At 47.4% G+C, this 18,900-nt stretch overlaps 1 protein-coding gene across 1 annotated transcript in view; it reads right to left on the bottom strand.

Annotated features, from left to right (window-relative positions):
- The window catches only part of SPRED2 (sprouty related EVH1 domain containing 2), a 59,364-nt gene extending 48,884 nt beyond the window's left edge, over positions 1 to 10,480 (bottom strand). Inside the window, exon 1 of the mRNA XM_066546340.1 lies at positions 10,339 to 10,480. Within this exon, the coding sequence (XP_066402437.1) occupies positions 10,339 to 10,385 (47 nt within the window). The 5' untranslated portion in view covers positions 10,386 to 10,480. The remainder of the gene's footprint in view (positions 1 to 10,338) is intronic.
- Positions 10,481 to 18,900: the final 8,420 nt, after the last annotated feature.

Genomic DNA, 18,900 nt, shown 5'->3' with positions numbered 1-18,900 from the left:
TTTAATGACTTTTGGATAGAACACCAAATTTTATCGACTAATTAATCCAGTCTACAGCTCATCCAGAGCTTTCCTGAACTAGAAAATACAGAGTACACGGATGTACAAGCACTAAGTACTGCAGAACTTCAGTGCTCCATAGCCAACCAAGATAAAACTGCCTCAGATAGGGGTTTTTGAGTTTCAATTTATGGATCTTCAGGACCACCATTTCTAAAATAGTCCATGTAGCTACTAACTCTAGGGAACAATCGTTTATGCTCATGGAGATTTGGAATGAAGAGGGGCTTTTCTGCATGCACTGGAAATTTATTTCAGGACTCTTGCTAAAAGGCACACATGCAGAACCAAACCAAATGAATGGCTAGTGGCAGACTTCGTTAAGCTGTAATTTTTTTCATTCATGGGCTGTGATTTTAAAGGGCTCCTCAACTGCTCACTGGGGGAGGATCAGCACAGCTGAGGTCACAGGCGCACCAACCATGATATCCACATCCAAAAACTGGGAGACCCTGGCTAGATCCTGGCCTCTGGGCACACAGTTATTCCTAGGACACAGTAAAAAGCCTGGGAAAGAGGCAAGATTTTTAATGTGCAAGCACAGAAGAGAAGTTGGGTAAAAACATCACAGTAAGGGAGGCACACATATTTTAACATCATCCAGCCCAGCATCATGCAAGCTGGCCATGGCAATCCCAGGATAAATAAACTCTTTTGGAGTTCAATCCAAGGCATCAAAATAAGCCCATTTCTGTCTCTCCTTTATGTGGTGTCGCTAAGCATTTCTACACATACCACATTTCTATAATCATAACTTTGAGGTGGGGGAAGATCATCCTCCCCCATGTAAAACAGATAAAATCCCTTACCTTCCTCCTGACTCTGTGTTTGTAAGGTCACTTATCCAGAGAGACTGACCTGGGAAGGTTTAGGACTTCTGGGTAAGGGTGAGGGAGACACAGACTTTAGTAACTGATAAAAACACAAACAAACCTGATAAACAGCTAAGAAAAGAAGAACGGTTGACATTTATAATATAACTTGTTTTAGGAACTACTGTAAAAAGGCACAACACTGACTGATAAGATCTTCCAAATCAGTGGAGTTTATGTATACATAGGCACAAGGGGAAAACGTTTATTTGGACTTTAAGGTTCTTCCTGTAGGATGCAGTGTTTATAAAGGGTATTTCTAGAACTTCCTGACTGCATTTGTGAGATTGTGCTCCCTGTGTGCCTCCAGTTCCCTCTGCACACCAGCTTGTCCCTCTCCTCTCAATACCCCTTTAATTTTTAAATTTTATTTATTATTTTTAACCAATCTGGTCAACTCTATGTTTCACTTCCTTCAAATAACAAGCAGAGGCTCATCTCCAGCACTGTTTAGTAATTTTCCAGCCATTCAATACACTCATGAAATATTACTATAACAAAATGCCAAATACTTGCACAGAAAAGAAAAAAAGGAAATTTTTCCCTTAAGCAGCTCTAATGGCTTAACTGTACTGCAGCCTTTTATTCTTGCTTTTAAACACAAAAAACAAGCTCTGCACTCTCTTTTTCTTCTAGTTCAACTAAACACCAAGTGCCTTTTGAAAAACACAAGGTCATTCAAGCAATGCAAGTATGAAAATTACTATTTTATAAAACTCTGTACCATTTCCTAACCCTTTTTATCTTTACAGCCACCAAACTGCATACATATAGTAACATGTAAAGCAATCATGGGCTGCAACCAGCTTAACACCTCCCATGCCAAGTTTCAGTCAAGGATGAATTACATTGGCAGCATTATAAACCTCTAGTGATAAAGTTTTTGCTGCAATTTCACCAGTATTTAAAATAAAAAAGCCCACCACAGAAGTATCAGTGGCTTTTCCATAATTTATAAACACACACACTTTAAATACATGGAGCATAAAAAGCTCCTGAAATACAGAGATTCACACTGAGGTCTAACAGAGGTGTCTGTACCCTGGCCCTCTATTGCCACCAAGGCAAGCAGGGCTTTTAATACAACTTCAAAAATGAAAATAAAAACTTTAAAAAGAAATCAGCACTAAGGAACCAGACACCTTGGTTTTTAGGAAATGTGATCATGTAAGGTGGGTGCATTGTTGAAACTGTGGAGAAAATTGGAGAGGGCAGGTCTAGGTCTGGCCCCTGGTCTTCAGCAACATGCTCTCCCATGGAGCTCTTTCACAGCCAATCTGCTAGCAGAGGAGGGTGAATTTCTCAGCTCATCGATATCATCAAGACCCACTGCATGGGCCACCTAAGGCAAAATTAGGCATTCATCACCCCACTGAACCACTGGACTTCAGACCTCAAACACTCACTCGCACAGTACAGACAAATCATGGAGAGGTGCAAGGATTCAAGCATCACAGTAATCACACAAATAAATGAAACAAAAGTAAGTAATTGAACAAAAACTAAGCTACACATCTATAATCTCCAAGCATGCTTTAAATTAACCCAGGTAATACTTTCAGATCTCTACATCGTTTTAAAGAATGAGACAGTTTGTAAATAATTGCAACCCCAGAGCCAGATCCCCACAGCAGTACTGACTGTACTTGCCAGTTCTGCTGATGCCTTTCAGCAGCTCTTTTATGGCATCCCTTGGATCACTGGAAAACAACAACAACAAAAAAAATAGCTCTCCAGTATTAGAACCTGCATATGTTTCCCCTTCACAGTCCTCAAGGTCCTACAAAGATGGATGTGGTGACAAGCCGCCCAGAATCGCTACCAAGGCATGATCCCAGCTATTCAACCCCCGCCCTCTTCTGTCCCAACCCGAGGCAAAGCACACGTGCTGCAACTGCTCTGTGCTGCAACTTGAAGCATTAGTTAGCAACCTTCCCTCAGCTCCAGGGCATACCTTTCCACTTGTAAAACCAGGTGAACAGCCAGCATGCCTTCCAAGCACTTGGAAGCCCAGGTGGGAGTGTTTGGACATGTCAGCGAAGAAATGCAGTAAGTGGAGGTAAGCTGAGCTCTCTGCCTTTAGTGAGGGGGTGAACATGATGGGTATCTTTTTGGGCAGCATCCCCCTCAAAACAGGGACCTGCTCAAGGTGCTATGGATTAGGAATCATTACAGAAAAGAGAAGTGCTGCCAATATTTAAAGGGAGAAAGTCAGATAGAAAGGAGACCCTTCTTTCACCTCATGTATGTCCCCCAGAAAAATGCTTTCCATCACTAGTACGGGAATTAACAAATAAATAAAAAGCATAAATGGTCTAGAGACTCAAACAAAAAAGGTAAATTACATAGGTGTGCTTTAGCTCAGATACTAATTGCTTCTAGTGGCATCAACTAATTCTAAACATAGATTTAAGTCCTGTAAAACCACATCATTTAAGAAATGTCTTTCTGCAGGTGAGGGGAGGACCAGCAAGGAGCTGGTAGGTGAACTGTGGTGCTGCAACAGGCTCCAGTGTTTAGGGAAGAAGCTTTGTGATTTCCCACAGCATTTTGAAACTGACTGCTGTACAATCGCCTTCAGTGTATTTCAAGTATTGCAATGGAAACTAATCTTGCTCTCAACTACTCAAACAGGCAAACGATGTCCTACATTTTAATGTACAGGAGGGAAGCAGCCACTTCTAGCTAGCAAGAAAAGAAGTAATGGGACTATCCAAACAGGATGTACGTATAATGCAGTTAAAAAAACCAACAACCTAAGTGTTTCCAGACCTCCTTGGGACTTGAGTGCATGTGCAGAACATGCTCCTGTCCTTGCACGGCAGCACAGGTCCCTACAAGCTGGAAGATGTGTTTTCCATACACAGGATCAAAAGACGCTATCGGGTTTTACAGCACATCTCCCAGCGCCAGTCTGGCAAAGAGCATCAGCAGAGGTGGAACAGTGACCAACTCAACCCTCCTATTAAAAAGGAGGGGAAGTGGTTACACTCAACAGGAGACAAACACTTTTGTTCCTAGGGAGAGAGGTACACAGGTAAGGAGTCCTAATGTTACTTCTGAAAGCCCGTTTATCCTTTGAATAGTTCACTGAAGACGCTAATTCTGGCTTGCATTTTTCCTCATTTCTGTAGTACCTGGGACAAAAAGCTCTAACTAGCAAGGAAAAAGCTTCATCACCACGCCAGTCTTCAGGTCACGGAATGTTTTTATCCTTGCCAGACACTGCTGTCAAAGTCCACACTTTGGACAACTCTGCAATCCCACTTTTGGAACAACCACAGATGGGGAAATCAACTTCTATCGTTAGAAAGTCCCGTACACCTTCCTCCCCATGCCTGCCAGTAAGAAGCTTCCTTCCTAGCTGGAATAGCCATCAGCAGTACTCAGCTGATAGACTCAAGATCTCTCCTCTGATTACATATAGGAGTTGGGAACAAAGGGGGGGGGGGGGGGTGACAGGGACACGACAAGTCCCCAAAACATAGTCCTTGAAGTGCAAGTTGCAAGCAAAGAAAGTCAAACAACAAAGTTATTCAAAGACTGTAAGAACAAGCAGGCTAGAGTCAAAAACAGTACTTTGGGTTAAAACTCACTTTAGACCTACTGCAACAGGTAGAACCTGCTGGCAGAAAAGTCTCCAACAGCCTTGAAAGCAGGTTTTGTAACAGTGCTTTTGATAAAACACCATACTTTAAGGTGAAGCATCTACTTATACTGCATGGGGTAGCAGTGTTTTACTGGGTGCATGTTGTAAGGATCACCTTCCCCTGATATGAGAAGAAAATACTGCCATGAGGGTTTGCCTGCAGCATGAGTCGTAGAAGTCCTGCTTCCAGACAAGTCTGACACAAGAAGGAATAGAAATAAAATCGAGAGGAAGCAAAACAATACCCTCGAGAGTGTGGAGAAAAGGAAATGGGGACAGAAAATGATATGGAGTGAAGACATCCTCCTGGACTTTGAGATGATGTCCACCTGCCCCCACAACACTTGTCCGACATCAAGCTGGAGCAGAAAAATGAGGTTTGGGAACATTTGCAGGTACCAAGACTGATGGTGATAAACCTCCCAGAACTGCTGTGCTGGTGGGCGGAAGTGCAGTAGTAGTGCATTGCTTTGCTATTCTTGCTCCTCATCCCAGCTCCATCCTGCAGCTCTATAGCCTCCACTCATCCAGCAGTGGGGGCCAGCAGATGGTTTTCCCTGCTTTGAAGGAACCAAATCCTGAGAAACTACGTGGGCAAGCCCAGCCTTAGCTCCCAAGAGCTGATGCAAAACCCAAGGTGAGGGTCAGACACAGAGAGAAGGCGGCCAGCACAGCCCAGCTGCATTTCTCTGCAGCTTGAAAGGGTCAGGTTTACAGCACTGAGCAAGCACCAGAAAAATAAATGATTAAAGGAAATTTGACAAGGAAAGGGGGTGGACGTGGGTAGAGAAACAGGAAGGAAGGAAAACTCAGAAGATTTTGGCAGAAAACCAATAGGTAAGAAAAGAAACAAAGAAAAAAAAAGAAAAAAGAAATCATTAGAAACCACCAGCTGAGTTTACGCATGGCCAAAGTGGGAAGAAATGGCCAGTGCAAGCAAGATGCTGGGAGATGCTGCCCTGCTCTGCTTGTTGCCAGGCTTGGAGCAGACCTCTCTTTCCAGTGCTGGGATTCATGTGACAACAGCTTCTTGCTTTCTTTTGGTAGTCTACAGAAACGGGGACCTGCTGCAGTTCCTATCTCCTGTCAATCAACTCCACAGTCTATCCGTGCCTTTTTTAGTCAACTGACCTTTTCTATTTTACTTCTCTTTTAAATTCTACACTGCTTTAGAAGCCTAAGTCCTACAAAAATCAAATGCTCCACTTAGCAAACAGGGCATATATCAAAAACACAGTCTCCAGAGCTGTACTTTTAGTTTCGCTGATCTCTGTGCCCTCTCCACCCCTGCACAGCCCTTGCAAGAAAGATCACCTTGTGCTGTTACAAAGTTGGGGAAAAAAAGGAAAAACAAAAAAGCCACATTTTTCAATGAATTTGTTGTAGGAGCAGTTCCTATGTCCACTCTGCTGGAGGGAAGGAAACTGAATTTATCAATTCCTCAAATATGCCTGACCATGTAAGAAAGAAAAATGAGGGATTGAAACCAATAGTTAGGTTGTGTCTCATTCCTGAGCTCCTATTTTCCAGCCTGGTCCAGAAGAAGAAGGACAACTACCATCATCTCCCTGCAATTTGATGGCCAACAGGAAACAATTTTGTGGTTTAAACCCAGCTAACAGCAAACCAAACCCATGTTAAGAGCGAGCCTTGCCACACAACGCACTTTTGTTTGCAGCCTCAGGATTTAATTAAACAGGTAGATAAAACCTACCTTTTAACCCACACTCCAGGGTGTGCCTCAGTGAGATAAAATACAGGCTGCAAAAACAGGTCAAAGATGATTCCAGTGCTGGTGCAGCATCTGCACCCCACTCAAACACCGTCCCACCACACTCCTCAAGGAGGGGAGCTGCACCAAAACCCTCACTTTCTGGCCCAAAGGCAGGTTGGTTTGGTTTTTCCTTTTTAGTGCTGCATCTGGATTACCCATGGGCTGCACGGGGCCATAGCAGGGTCTAATGTGCTGAGAAATTCAAAATCTACCTCCCTTCCTCTTGTGGCAACCCTCTTCCCTTCCAGTTGTCTGACTGAACACCCTCTCCATACATCCTCCACCTACAACTCCTTTTCAAGCATTTCCAAAACAGAAGTAGAAAGAGTAGAAAGGGCAAATCTCTTCTTTTTTTCCCCCCTCTTCTTCATCTGACAGATCTATTATTCCCTGATAAACAACTACTTCTCCCAGAGACCGAACAAAGCAGCTACTTACATGTCATATTTTAAACAGGCATGTTTTCAAGCCAAGAAATAAACAGTTATATTTTGGCAATCCTTCATTTCCTGTCCTATTTGTGAGCGATAATGTCATAACACAGTGTGTCCCATGCCTTCCTCCCTGGCTGAAACTTGCAGCAAAATAATTTAGCTGAATGAGCTGCCTTTAATACCTACAGAAAAATCATCAAAATGGGGCAAGAAGTAGTGAAAATGAAGGGGGGAAAATAATTTTTTTCAGCACAAAGGGCAAACTGCAATACTTATGGATTCAGTATTCAGAGCAAACATTGCTGGTGTCTGCTCAGATGTGGAGGGAAATGAGATTTTTGGATGGGCAAAAGAACCAGCAAGAGCAAGTTGAGTCTAATTTTCTTTCCTTAGACAGGAAAAAAATACATCAGTGTGATCTCACACCACATTTTGCTGTCCTGGACACCACCACAGCAACCCTACACATATGCCACTTAACCCAGCTCATTAAAAACCTCCGGGGGACCAGTCCCACTTGCAAACACTTGGCAGGAGCGCTCCCAGCTCACTGGAATAAATCAGGCGTGCACTGGAGTGCCGTGGACACTCCCGGGACACAGCCCGGCCAGGGCATCGCGGCTCCATCCCAAGCAGCGCAAGGCTGCGGACCAATACTTCCTCGTTCTCTGACCTTTTCCATTTAATTACTTCCTGTGACTTTCTTGGAACCATGCATCGGAACGAGCAGGCGGCAGCCTCCGGGCATAACCAAATCACTTTAAGGGTTCAACTCCATTCTCCTCCTCACAGGCGGAAAAGCCACGGGCAGCCCATCCAGGATGGCTTCAGAGAGGGTCGCCCACAGCCGCCCATCTTCTTGATGCGGCGCTGCCCGAAATCCCCCAGCGCTCAGGTCCAGCACCACAGCCTCTGATTTATGACCTGGCATCCCCATTCTGCCCCCACCCTGCAACGTGTGAGGCAGCACGGGCAGAGTGAGGGGCAAGGAGGAAAGCAGAAATAAAGGCTGAGATGTAGAGAGAGGCGCTTGCTTGGCAATGACAAACTGACCTCTAAGTATTGATCCGAAATGGTGCAGTTCTGAAGGGACCGATGAGTTTCCAGCATCCCAAGTCCTGTTTGCTTCCCTTCTCGCTCTTATAAATTGCCTCAAAACTCTAAGAGTAATTGAGCTGTTCTCAAGAAACTACTAAAAAAAAAAAAAGGCAAAAAGAAGGGGGGGAAACCCTTGTTATTTACTTGAAGAGGGTTATTCTAAAAGGCATCCTGACTGGTCCCTTTTTTTGTAATCTGGCTGTTAACATTTGCTCACAGTACACTCAGTGAAACAAGAATAGCTATGCAAATTAAAGCCAGATATCTAGGGCAAATAGCGCGCTATACTACCATTGTTCTGACAGCTTGAGAAAACTTATCAGAAGAGCCTGTCCTTATTTCTTTTAACACCATATATATTGGAGGAAAAAAAAAATCAAATCACTTCACCCACCACTGAAATGAAAAAACAACCCATGAGTCACCGACTTCAGCAACGCTATCAATCAATGCAAGACTGGAAGCGAGGAGCTTACAGAGGAAACCATGACTTACCTAAAACACCTCTTCATGCCCTACAAAGCCAAGGCCTGCACTAAACCCTGACAGCCCAACCACGGCCGCCAGGAGAGCCACCAGGGATGTGCACTGAGGTAAGGATGATGAGGCACCACTGACCCTGAAAGTCAACACATCCAGACCCCAACAAAAAAGCTTTCAGTGGCCTGGGAATGGGTTGAGTATCAGCTCCCTGTGGTCACCAGCACTCCCAACCTCCAAGGGACCAAAGCACACAGTTGCTGCTGGCTTGATAGGTGACCCCAGGAGAGGTGGCCTGACCCAAGAGCTCCCACACACATGAAAACCATTAGCTGAAGCCTCCGTCAGCATGGCAGTGCAGTAGCACATGGAAGAATTCACTCCCAAAACAAACCGCAGCCTACAGTCAAGGGAAAAAAATCCCCCACCTAACCATCAGAGCTAAGCGCTCGGTGTTTTACACCAACATTCACCTCTCCACCAAGCCCTGCAGGAGAACACATTTGGAGCAGTATCTTGCCTCAAGATGAAGGCAGGTGAGTGCCAGATTTTTGTCCACTGGATTGGGTTAGGTTTGACCCCGTGTTCTCAAACCCAGAGACAGGGACCTACTTCTCTTCCTCTTGTCCAATTTGAAAAGTTTAAAAAAACCCCAAACAAACCAAATGAAGAAGCAGGTTCTTTACTGGAAATGAGTTGGCCACGTTTTTCCAGCCTGCTAGGTCATGCAACTACTTCTTTTTGGTTTTTTTTTTTTTTCTTGTTTTGGTTTTTCTTTTACCAAATTCAAAATAACCACGATTTTAGAAGCTATATATAAACACGTATTTATAGTCTCTTCATTAAGAGCTGCCGAAATAACAATTCCTCTCAACACACACATTGGGGCCAGAAGCCATTTCCTTTGCCACTCACATTTCTCCAGTAAATCACCCTAAAATACGTTTATCATGATGAAGGTGCAAGCGTGGCACATGCCAACGATTATGATTTTTTCGGACCTCAAAACTGAGCCAAAAAGTTGCACAATTTTGACGCTGCTTTATAAACTCTGCAAGGAGTCGTTTTAAAGCACGGTACATCCTATGGCGCTTGGCACCGACCCAGTCCTGCACGCCAGTGAGTCATTCCTCTTGACTGTCAAAACCCCGAAGAGATAGCCAGGAACAGCCCTTGGGCCAGCACGGCGTGAAAGAGCCCTTCCTGCCATTCCGCTGCAGTAGCTTTAGGTTTTATTTTGGGGAAGAAAGCATTAAAAAAGGGAAAAGGGCACCGTCGGGCATTTTGAAAGCCTCGGTGCGGCCTCTCGGGGGGTTTATTAGCGGGGAGGCGGCGGGAGGGCTGCGGAGCGGGGGTGGGCGGCGGGGGGTGACGGTGAATGGAGAGGCCGCCGGTGACCGGGTTTATGAATGCGGCGTCATGTGACGGCGGCGGCGGCCGCCCTCCTATTCACAAAACGGTGGCGGCCGGGGCGGGGATCCGCGACGTCGTGTGTCCCCCCCCCCCAGCTCCGCTTCCCGACCCCCCCAGGCCTGGGGCTGCGCGGCGGGGGCGCGCACCGCTCCCCCCTCCCATCTCCACCGCTTCCGCCTCCGACCGCCCCCGCCGGGCGCCCCGAACCCTCGGCCGGGGCGGGGAGCGGCGGCGGCGCGGGGCTGCGCCCCCTCCCTGCGGTGCCCCGGGGCCCCGCACCCCGGCGGGGCCGCGCCGCCCTCCCGGGGGTTTTTATGAATGAAAAGGCCGTATGCAAATGAGCGCGGCCCGGGGGGAGCGCGAAATGGCGGATGCGCGGGCGGGCGGCGCGCACACGAACGCGCGTGTCCGCGTCCCTCTGTCCGCCCGCCGCCGGTCCGTCTGTCCCTCAGTGTACGGGGTACGGGGATGAGCGACCGGCACCGGTTCCCGCCGGGGCAACAAAGACTGCCCCCTGTTCCGTGCCCCGACCCGCCCGCCGCCCCCGGCCCCGCTCACTCGTCAGGGTAGGCTTCCTCGGTCATCTTCTCCCCGTCTAGGCTCATCCCTCGCCGCGGGCGGCCGGGCTGCGCCTCCGCATCTTCCCGAGCTTCACATGGCGAGGGAGGCCGCGCCGCGGCGGGCCGGGGCTGGCGGCCGCGCCGGGCCCGACGGCGCGGGAGCGCGGGCGGCGGCGGGGGGGGAGAAGGGGGGACTACGGCCGCGCTCGTCGCCGGGCGGCGGCGGCCGGGGGCGGAGGAGGAGGAGGAGAGGCGGCGGTCAGCGCGCCGCGGGGGCGCGGCGGGGCGCGGCGGCGGCGGCGGCGGCGCGGGGTCCGGGCCCGGGGGAGCGGCGCAGCGCCCGGGGGCAGGCGGCGGCGCCGGGCCAGCCCCATGGCCGCGATCACGCCATGGCGGGGCGCCGCGGGGGGCGGCGGAGAGGGCAGGGAGGGAGGGAGCGGGGAGCCCCGGCAGGAAGCGGCGGCGCTGCCGCGGCCGCCGGGAGCGGGCAGGGCAGCGCTGGACCCGGGCGGGAGGAGGGAAGGGAGGAGGGAGGGAGCCGCAGCGGCGGCGGCGGGGAAGGAGGAGACGCGGCCGGCAGTGGCGCCGCCCCGGCCCGGCCCCCGAGCCCCCGCGGCGCAGCGCAGCGCCCGGGGTGCGGTCCCGCCGCGTTCGCCTCCGCCCGCTGGCGCCGCCCCCCGCGCCGCAGCCCCCGCGCCCCGCCCGCTGCCCGGCGCTGCTCTCGGCCGGGCCGGAGCGACGGGGCCCGCCCGGCTGCGGTTTGTGCCGTACGGCCCAGCCCGGCCCGGCCGAGCTCGCCGGGTTCAGCCTCACCCGGCCCCGCTTAGCCCTGCGCAGCCGGACCCAGCAAGACCTGGCTCAGCCCTGCCAGGCCGCACTTCAAAATCACAGGATTAGGTTGGAAAAGTCCTCTGAGATCATCGAGTCCAACCTATGACCGAGCACCGGGTCAGTCAGACAGTGGCACTGAGTGCCACGTCCAGTCTTCCCTTAAACACCTCCGGGGGCAATGACTCCACTACCTCCCTGGGCAGACCATTCCAATGTCTAATGACCCATTCTGTGAAGAAATTCCTCCTAATGTCCAACCTGCAACTCCACTGGTGCATCATAAGAGTGTGTCTTCTTGTCCTGTCGCTGGTTGACTTGGAGAAGACCTTGCCAGATGCTCCTTTCAGGTAGTTGTAGAGAGTGATAAGGTCACTCCTGAGCCCCCTTTTCTCAGGCTAAACAACCCCATCTCCCTCAGCCACTCCTCATGAGATTTGTGCTCCAGACCCTTCACCAACTTTGTTGCCCTGCTCTGGACATCTTGGCTCACTTCAACCTGACTTCTCCCAGCCTGGCTGGGTTCAGCCCAGCCTGGCTCAGCTTGGTTCAGTTTTGCCCTGGGCAGCCTGGCTTGGTGCAGCTCCTTGTAGTGGCTGATGTGTTTCTGTACCATGATGCCGTGTGCCCTGTGAGTGGTCTGGCAGCTGATCGGTAGAAGAAGCCCAGGGAGCTAATGTTGCCCCCACAGCTGTTTTCTCAACATCCTTGTGTTCTTTCCACCCCATCTTGCCCTCTACGAGAGCTCAAATTGCCCCTTAGAGCCACGTTCAGAATTGCTGTGGGGTGCACACTGGCATGCTGGTAACATCATACAGCTTTTCTCGTAGGTCAGTTCAAATGTTTTTTGCTGCAATGAACAGTGCCATAACTGTAAACACTCTACCAACTTGTATTGTGTTCATAGCTACACCATGACATCTGCCCTCAGGACTTGCTTGGTCCACAGAGGAGGGGTAACAGGAGCTGACTATAGAAAACATAGTTTTCTATATGGCCCATGAAGTTAAGTAACTAGCTGTGAGTTTTGGTTTTGCTTCCCCCATCAACTCCTCTGTTATTGGGCAATCCTGGGAGAAGAAATGTGTCTGTACCACCTAAGCACATCACCTTGCCCTCCAGCTTTTGCAGGCCCCTGCACTGCAGCATCCCTTTCCCACTGCAGGTAGGGAGATGAGCCATCTCTGCTCTCACTGCATTGGGATATTCAGTCTTGTTGTGGCTGCGGTTCCTAACGGAGTCACATACTGATTTAACTTTCAAGTCTAGTCTATGGGATTTAGTCTTGAAGGGGCCTTCAGATTTTGGTGTGGAAATTGTGTTTCTGCTCTGCTGGGTTTCAGTTTCTAAGTGCTGCAAATTTTCTTTTCAGGAACAGAAGTGGAAACTCAGAGAGAAACCTGTGGACTGCTAGTAATGAGATGGAGGCAAGAGCTGATGAAAGCTTTGAGGTCTTCTCCTCAGGGAGAAGCAGTTTGTCCTTCAATGGTGGTACCAGAATTTGCAGCTCTGTGGCACAATATTACAGTAATATTCCTGTTACTGCTAGAGGTTTGGCCATAACACCAGATAAGGTGTGAGTGCAAGCCTGCTGCCCTCCCTTTGGAAGACTGTGGGTGCTCTTTTGGGTGGCAATGCTGTCTATTCCCCCCAGCCCCTTCCCACCCATTCCTTTGTAAAGCCTAGTTTGTCACCCCCTTAACTGTGCTAATGCATCCCCCACTGAGGAGTGACACTGCTGGATCTGCTAAATGGTCCCAGCTAATAATACCCCCCAATACCTCTTTCTTTTGGAAAGTTATTCAAGGATCCAGCTTGCAGAATGGCATGATAAACATCTTGGCAAAGCTGAGCTGGCAGCAAAAGGAAGTGTCAGGACAGGAGTAGAGCAGTTGGGGGCAAGGAAATGGCAGGAACGTCTTCAGCTGCTGTACAATAAAAGACCAGATGTAATGATTTGACACAGTTCCACCCATCCTATGTCTTTTTTTCCCCCCCAAAGGATGCTGAGATTGCACAGACCTCTAACATCCTCAAAATCTTTCATACCAAAAATTTCTGTGATTAGCAGGAACATTGATGTGCCTGAAGTGGGGAGTATGGCATTTAAGCAGTTGCTTACTACAGAATATGGGGAGAGTTATAGCCCTGTGAAAAACACAGGGCACAATCATGTAATTAAAAGGCCATTATAATGGTTGTACCTCTGAGGTGGACTGGGTATTAATCACTGTCTGATTAATACTTGAGAGCTTGTCTGTGTGATCTGGATGTATTTTTATGTGCTTATGTTGTGTGTGCACATATTTACCCCGATGGTGAGAAGCAAATGTGTCTGAGGCTTGGAAGCTGAAGTTTTTCTTGATCTAGCTTCTTGAGTCATTTCCTGTGGATTTGCAAGATCTCTTATTTGATCTCTGCTTTCACTGTCCTGCCAATTTGCAAGCTGCTAAGCGATTTATTCTCTTAATGGTTTCTCTCACTCACTGCACAACCCTCTTACTATTACTTTCACTGAAGTATTGAATTTTATTTTTCTAATATTCAGGTTACTGTGCCGGTTCTTGTAAGCCTGTTGGAGCTGACTGACTTTTCTGAATGAAAAGGCTCTCTCTCAGAGGTGTGGTTTCTGTTTGTGCATTGTGTTGTTTGTACGCAGAGCTTCTGCTCAAACACAGAGTAGCGCTTCCCTGTGATGCGATCGTTAAGGTACCCAGAATTAATTAGCCGTTGGTGGCAGAGCTTCAAGGCAGCAGCTCCTGCATACTAACGATTTGCCTGCTATGACTGTCCTGTGTTTTATATTCAAAAGAAACACTTATTTTGCGGAGTAATCCTTCAGCTGTTGCACAGAACCTTGTTTCTGCTCAGATTGGAAAAAACTCCCCTGAGTGCTGTTACACCTTTAGCTAGCACTTATTTAGGGTGAGAACCACTGGAATTTGAAGTGTTAAAGTTTAGGATGGCATTTACTGCAGGCTTGCAACGTAGCCTCCTGCCTTCACTTACTCTCACTTGTAAAGCCTTTCAGCCTTTGAGCTGAAATCTTCCGCACTGTTGATTTAGGAACCTAATTATGAATGTTGGTACCCTGTTGACTGTGCTGAATTCAATGATTTTTCCACTGACTCACTTGGTGACTTTGAATGAGTGAGGAGTGGAAGTCAGCAGTCCTGAATCATGCCATCCTCCAGACAATTACCCCCCTCCCCAATAATTCTTTTGAGCAGCAATCATATTTTAAAAGCAACGATTGCATCTGTATTTTCCCCCATCATAATTTCTCAGAATTTAAGAGCTACAAAAACAATCTGCAACATTTCAAGTGTAAAGTCTTTCAGGATTGACACTTTTTGGGAGGTCACAGTTTGGAAATACAGGTTTTTTTTTCAGCAGGAGTGGGATTTTAGCATGTGGTTTGGAGAATTGTTGGGATCCTTTTTGGACACCTGCCAGGGAAAGAGGATGTGGAGAGCTCCTTGCACTCTTCCCAGGATGTCTTTTTGGAGGCTGGTAAAACCAGAGCAGGCAAGCAGAACGGACCCTTGCTGCCAGATGAGCAGACTATTCCACTTCTCCATTTTTTGGTCTTTGTAAACCTGCATTTTACTAGGACACAAAGTTGAGGAGATCTCTGCACCGTTGCCTGTATGGCTTTTCTGGACACCATGGGATCAACTTGGGCAACAGCAGCAAATGTGCTGAGGGCTGGGAAGGCATTGACCAGTGCATGGAGTCAGGCATGAGTCATGCCTATGGGACAAATCTGGTGTCATTAGTAGCTGTGTTCCTCAAACCTTGTGCTCTCCTTCATCCTCTCCCAAAATAAAAGCAAAGTTTATTGAAATGGGGAGATGGTGAGGAAAAGCAGTATTTTCAAACCCTTGCTTTCCTACTGGACACTCTGTTGCCCTCTTAATATTCACCAGTAAGTGATTTATAGCCCCCCTGACATGGTGGTTTGGTGTTTCCTTTGTGTGCATAACTTCCTTTTGATATAAAGGGATGATAGCAAACCTAAATTGTAGTCTCACAAGCACATGACACTTTGTCTTTGTGGTGCAGATAGCAGGAAAATGCTCTAATCTTGAGTTCAACACTTCAGCCTATCCACCCCCAAATTCCACCCTGGTGAGAGGGTGGCATTAGTAGGTTTAGTGAGACAGCAGTGTTGGTGGGGGTGATTCTTTCACACACAGTAGTGCAGGATGATGGTTTTGGGAGTGCTACTAGAGTCAAGTCCCTGGCATGGACTCAACGAGAGACGGGTGCACAGCTGCTTCTTGAAGTTTTTTGCATACCTTTTTGTGCTGAATGCTTGGAAGGAAAAACTGCTACAAAACCTTCACTTTCTGCTGCCGGTTCTGCAGTGGTGCTCCTGCGTATTCCCGACTCAGCATGCCCTCTGGACCATCAAACTGAAAAATAAGTGCGCAGAAACTTTGCAAGTGTCACTGCAACCTCAGGATTAGTCCTAAAGCCAGGCTACTCTCAGCATGAGGGAAGGGCTGCTTTTCTCTTGAGATGCCTTTCCACCCTTTAGAGGTTTCTGCATTTTTGATACAGCTGTTTCCAGGGCCTCATGAGAACTGAACAAACAGATGCCAAATAAAGTTTTACTTCACGGAGCACAAAAGTGGATGGATCTCGGAAAAAACACTGGGCTTGTGCACACCTTTGTCTCCCCTCCTTGGGGGTCATTGAATCAGGTTTGAACCTTTAAGTGTATTTCAGAAAGCTGCCTTCTGATAGCCAAACTTCACTTGGGTGTTCCTCCCTTTCCCTCACAGCTATTGTGAGACCATCTCCTCTGAACACTCATGTTCCCTTTATTGCAAAGCTCTTTGATCAGCCTCAGCAGGTGACATGATGAACAGTTGACTGACTACTTTGGCAAAACCAGTTTTTGTGGCTTGACCTCCTTTTCACACACAGTGTCTTGCTGTGAGTACAGGGTCCTATTCAGTGTCTGAGTGGTTATAATTGTTGGTTTACCCAGTCTAGACCTGGTTGTGGGAGAAACCCCCGCACAGGTATCAATCAGGAAAGGCTTCTGGAGTTAAATTAAGCATATGAAATATGGAAATGCTGACATGGCTGGGTCAGATGTTTGATGATACACAGGGGAAATGAGTTGTATATACCCTGTCTGTATCCTCATTTACTCAGCCCTTGGCTTCAGGGCTGCTCAGTGACACTGACCCACTCCGTCCTTTGCAGATGCTTGGCCATATTTAATTTCAGAGGGTGCCAGTCCACCCTCTTCTCCAGGCAGATATTTTCCCTTGTGTCAACATCCTCATAACAACTACAGCTAGGTAAATATAGCACATGCCTTATGAGTGTCCTGGAAGGACTCAGAGGTGGAGAGTTAGAGCTAAAGAAGTCTCATGGTTAACCCCATGCACCACTGAATAGCTTTGGGATAAGTCGCAGCACAAGATGAGGAAGTTGGGAGGAGAGTTTAATGGTCCTGCAGAGAACACCTCCTTAGACAGCCACCCTCCAAGACGTTCCCAAGGATTCCCATGGAAAATAATCCTGTGCTCCTTTTATGTTCTGGTAATCACACACATATTATGCCTCCCTGCCAGTTCTAAGGAGAAAAGTGATTAGTCACTCCACACAAAAACCTTTGGGAACTGTACATATACTCCACTATGGATGCCAGCTCCATCTAGAAGGGAATGAAGACTCGCAGCTCTGCTCTGTGCGGTTGTCAACAGAAGCTGCTATTTGCAGGTACTGGATGCAAGGCCTTCCAGGTGCCCACTGCCAGCTGCATCCCCAGCAGTGTTTGCTGCCAGGCTTAACAAAGCCCAGAAATGCAAGCCCAGCTTATGAGAGCTTCACACCTACAAGACCAAAAGCACAAGCTTGATCCTGCTCCGAGTTCCCTTGTTTAAGACAGTAGACTCTCCAGTCTCTTAGAGAAGAAAAGAAGGGCTGGTTATTGCTGGATGCCTGTTCTGACCTTAAAAGCTGAAAGTAAAAACCGTCCAAGATATGGGGCATGCTGAAGTGGCAGCTGAAGGGCTTTTTTTGTTCCTTCTGCAGTTAATGCCATTGTGCTAAAATTGCACACGGGTGGGAGTGGGGGTTAATTTAAGGTTTAGTGTGACCAAGAAGAATTATTTAGAAAATAGCAAATGGATAGCATTCTAAAAAATGAGCTTCACTTCCCTAACCAGGAGTACTTGACTTAAGTTGAAGAGACTATGAAGGAAACCTCCATATCCATGGCAGGTAAACATTTGCCTTTGATTCTGTTTTTCTCTTCAAGTCTAGAAACCCCAGCATTTACACTTAAATGGATGTGCTGTAAGCTATGTTTAGGAAGAGAATTTCATCCCCTCCTGCACGTACTTTTACACATGATAATTATTTGACTGTAGCTTTACAAAGTATGGCTGGAGGGATGGTTTGAAAGGGAGGAGTTACATAGCACTGATGATAACTGCCTGATTCAGCCCTACTGAAGGCAGTGGCAGCAGGATCAGACAATCCAGAAGAGATTATTTTGTTTTAAATAGGCATTATGGACCTTCAGTGACTTATGATAAATTCCTGCCTTCTGATTTCATGCACTGGAGGACACACATGTGTGCTGGAACCATGCATGTCTTCAGAGTCACGTATTCAGTGTGGACATGAATCTCTGCATTTTGTCACCACTTTAAAAAAACAAAAACTAACAGAGCTAGAGAGCTTATGAAGATGACATTTTTGTGAATGATGGTATTTTTTTAATACCATCGGTTTTGTCTTCATCAAACATATCACAGAGTCTGGGCTTTTCCTTTATTTTTTACATTCTGCTTCTTCTCACCCACTTGATCTGCTCCTTCCATACAAATGCAGTTGTAGTCCAAAACTCATGGAGGGGTGAAAGAACTGCTCTATAACCACATGGTCTGGATGCAATACCTTGCACATAACTGCTTCTCTTTGTGCCAAAGACATTACCACACTACCAGTATTTAATTTATTACCACACAAAATGCTCTGGATAGCTGTGACATTGAAACACTTCCTATAAATTGGTTCCTGCTCAGCTCTAAAGACATTTGATGTTTTTGATGTTTTTTAGTCTAAAAAAGTACAAAGGTGAAAACTCTCCCACAAGGTCTGATCAAAATATTGTGAGATGGCAGTCTAAATTTTGGCCTCTCTCTGGCTTTCAGGCAAAGCAGGACAAGTCTTTGTTTTCTTGAAATAAACAGGGATGGCTGTCTTTAAAATCCTGAGAGGGTGGAAAGCAGAGAGGATTTCCACCCTCCTGTGGCAAGGTCACTTCTATCCCCTCTGCAGATGGACCTACTGTAGTAAGAAGATGGGCAAGGCACCTTTTGAGAAGGTCACCAGAGCCTGTTTTCCTGTGGAATGCAAGCAGTGGTAAGGGCTTCGTGCCACTACCATTTACCTGTCACCCATATCACAGGCAAAGCTTTCTTTGATCATAATGTCTCCTATTGCAGGAAGCTGTGGAAACTCTGCAGTAACTTTGCTGCCCACAACTACCCCAAAAGAGGCTTTGACCTTTTAACAATGGCACTTCATTATACAGTATTTTCTTGTGTTGATTTTTCAAGTGTTGGGGTGGAGATAATCACTGAGAAACACAAGATGTTGAAAAAAAATAAAAATATATTAAATTATATATTATGACTTTTGATTTACAGTATCTTTGTAATCATGTCTGATCTGATGTGCTAATTTTCATTTGTATCCT

Source organism: Molothrus aeneus, chromosome 3 (genome assembly GCF_037042795.1).
Source record: "Molothrus aeneus isolate 106 chromosome 3, BPBGC_Maene_1.0, whole genome shotgun sequence".
NCBI classification, from domain to species: Eukaryota; Metazoa; Chordata; class Aves; order Passeriformes; family Icteridae; genus Molothrus; species Molothrus aeneus.
This window is presented reverse-complemented; position numbering and strand designations above follow the sequence as displayed.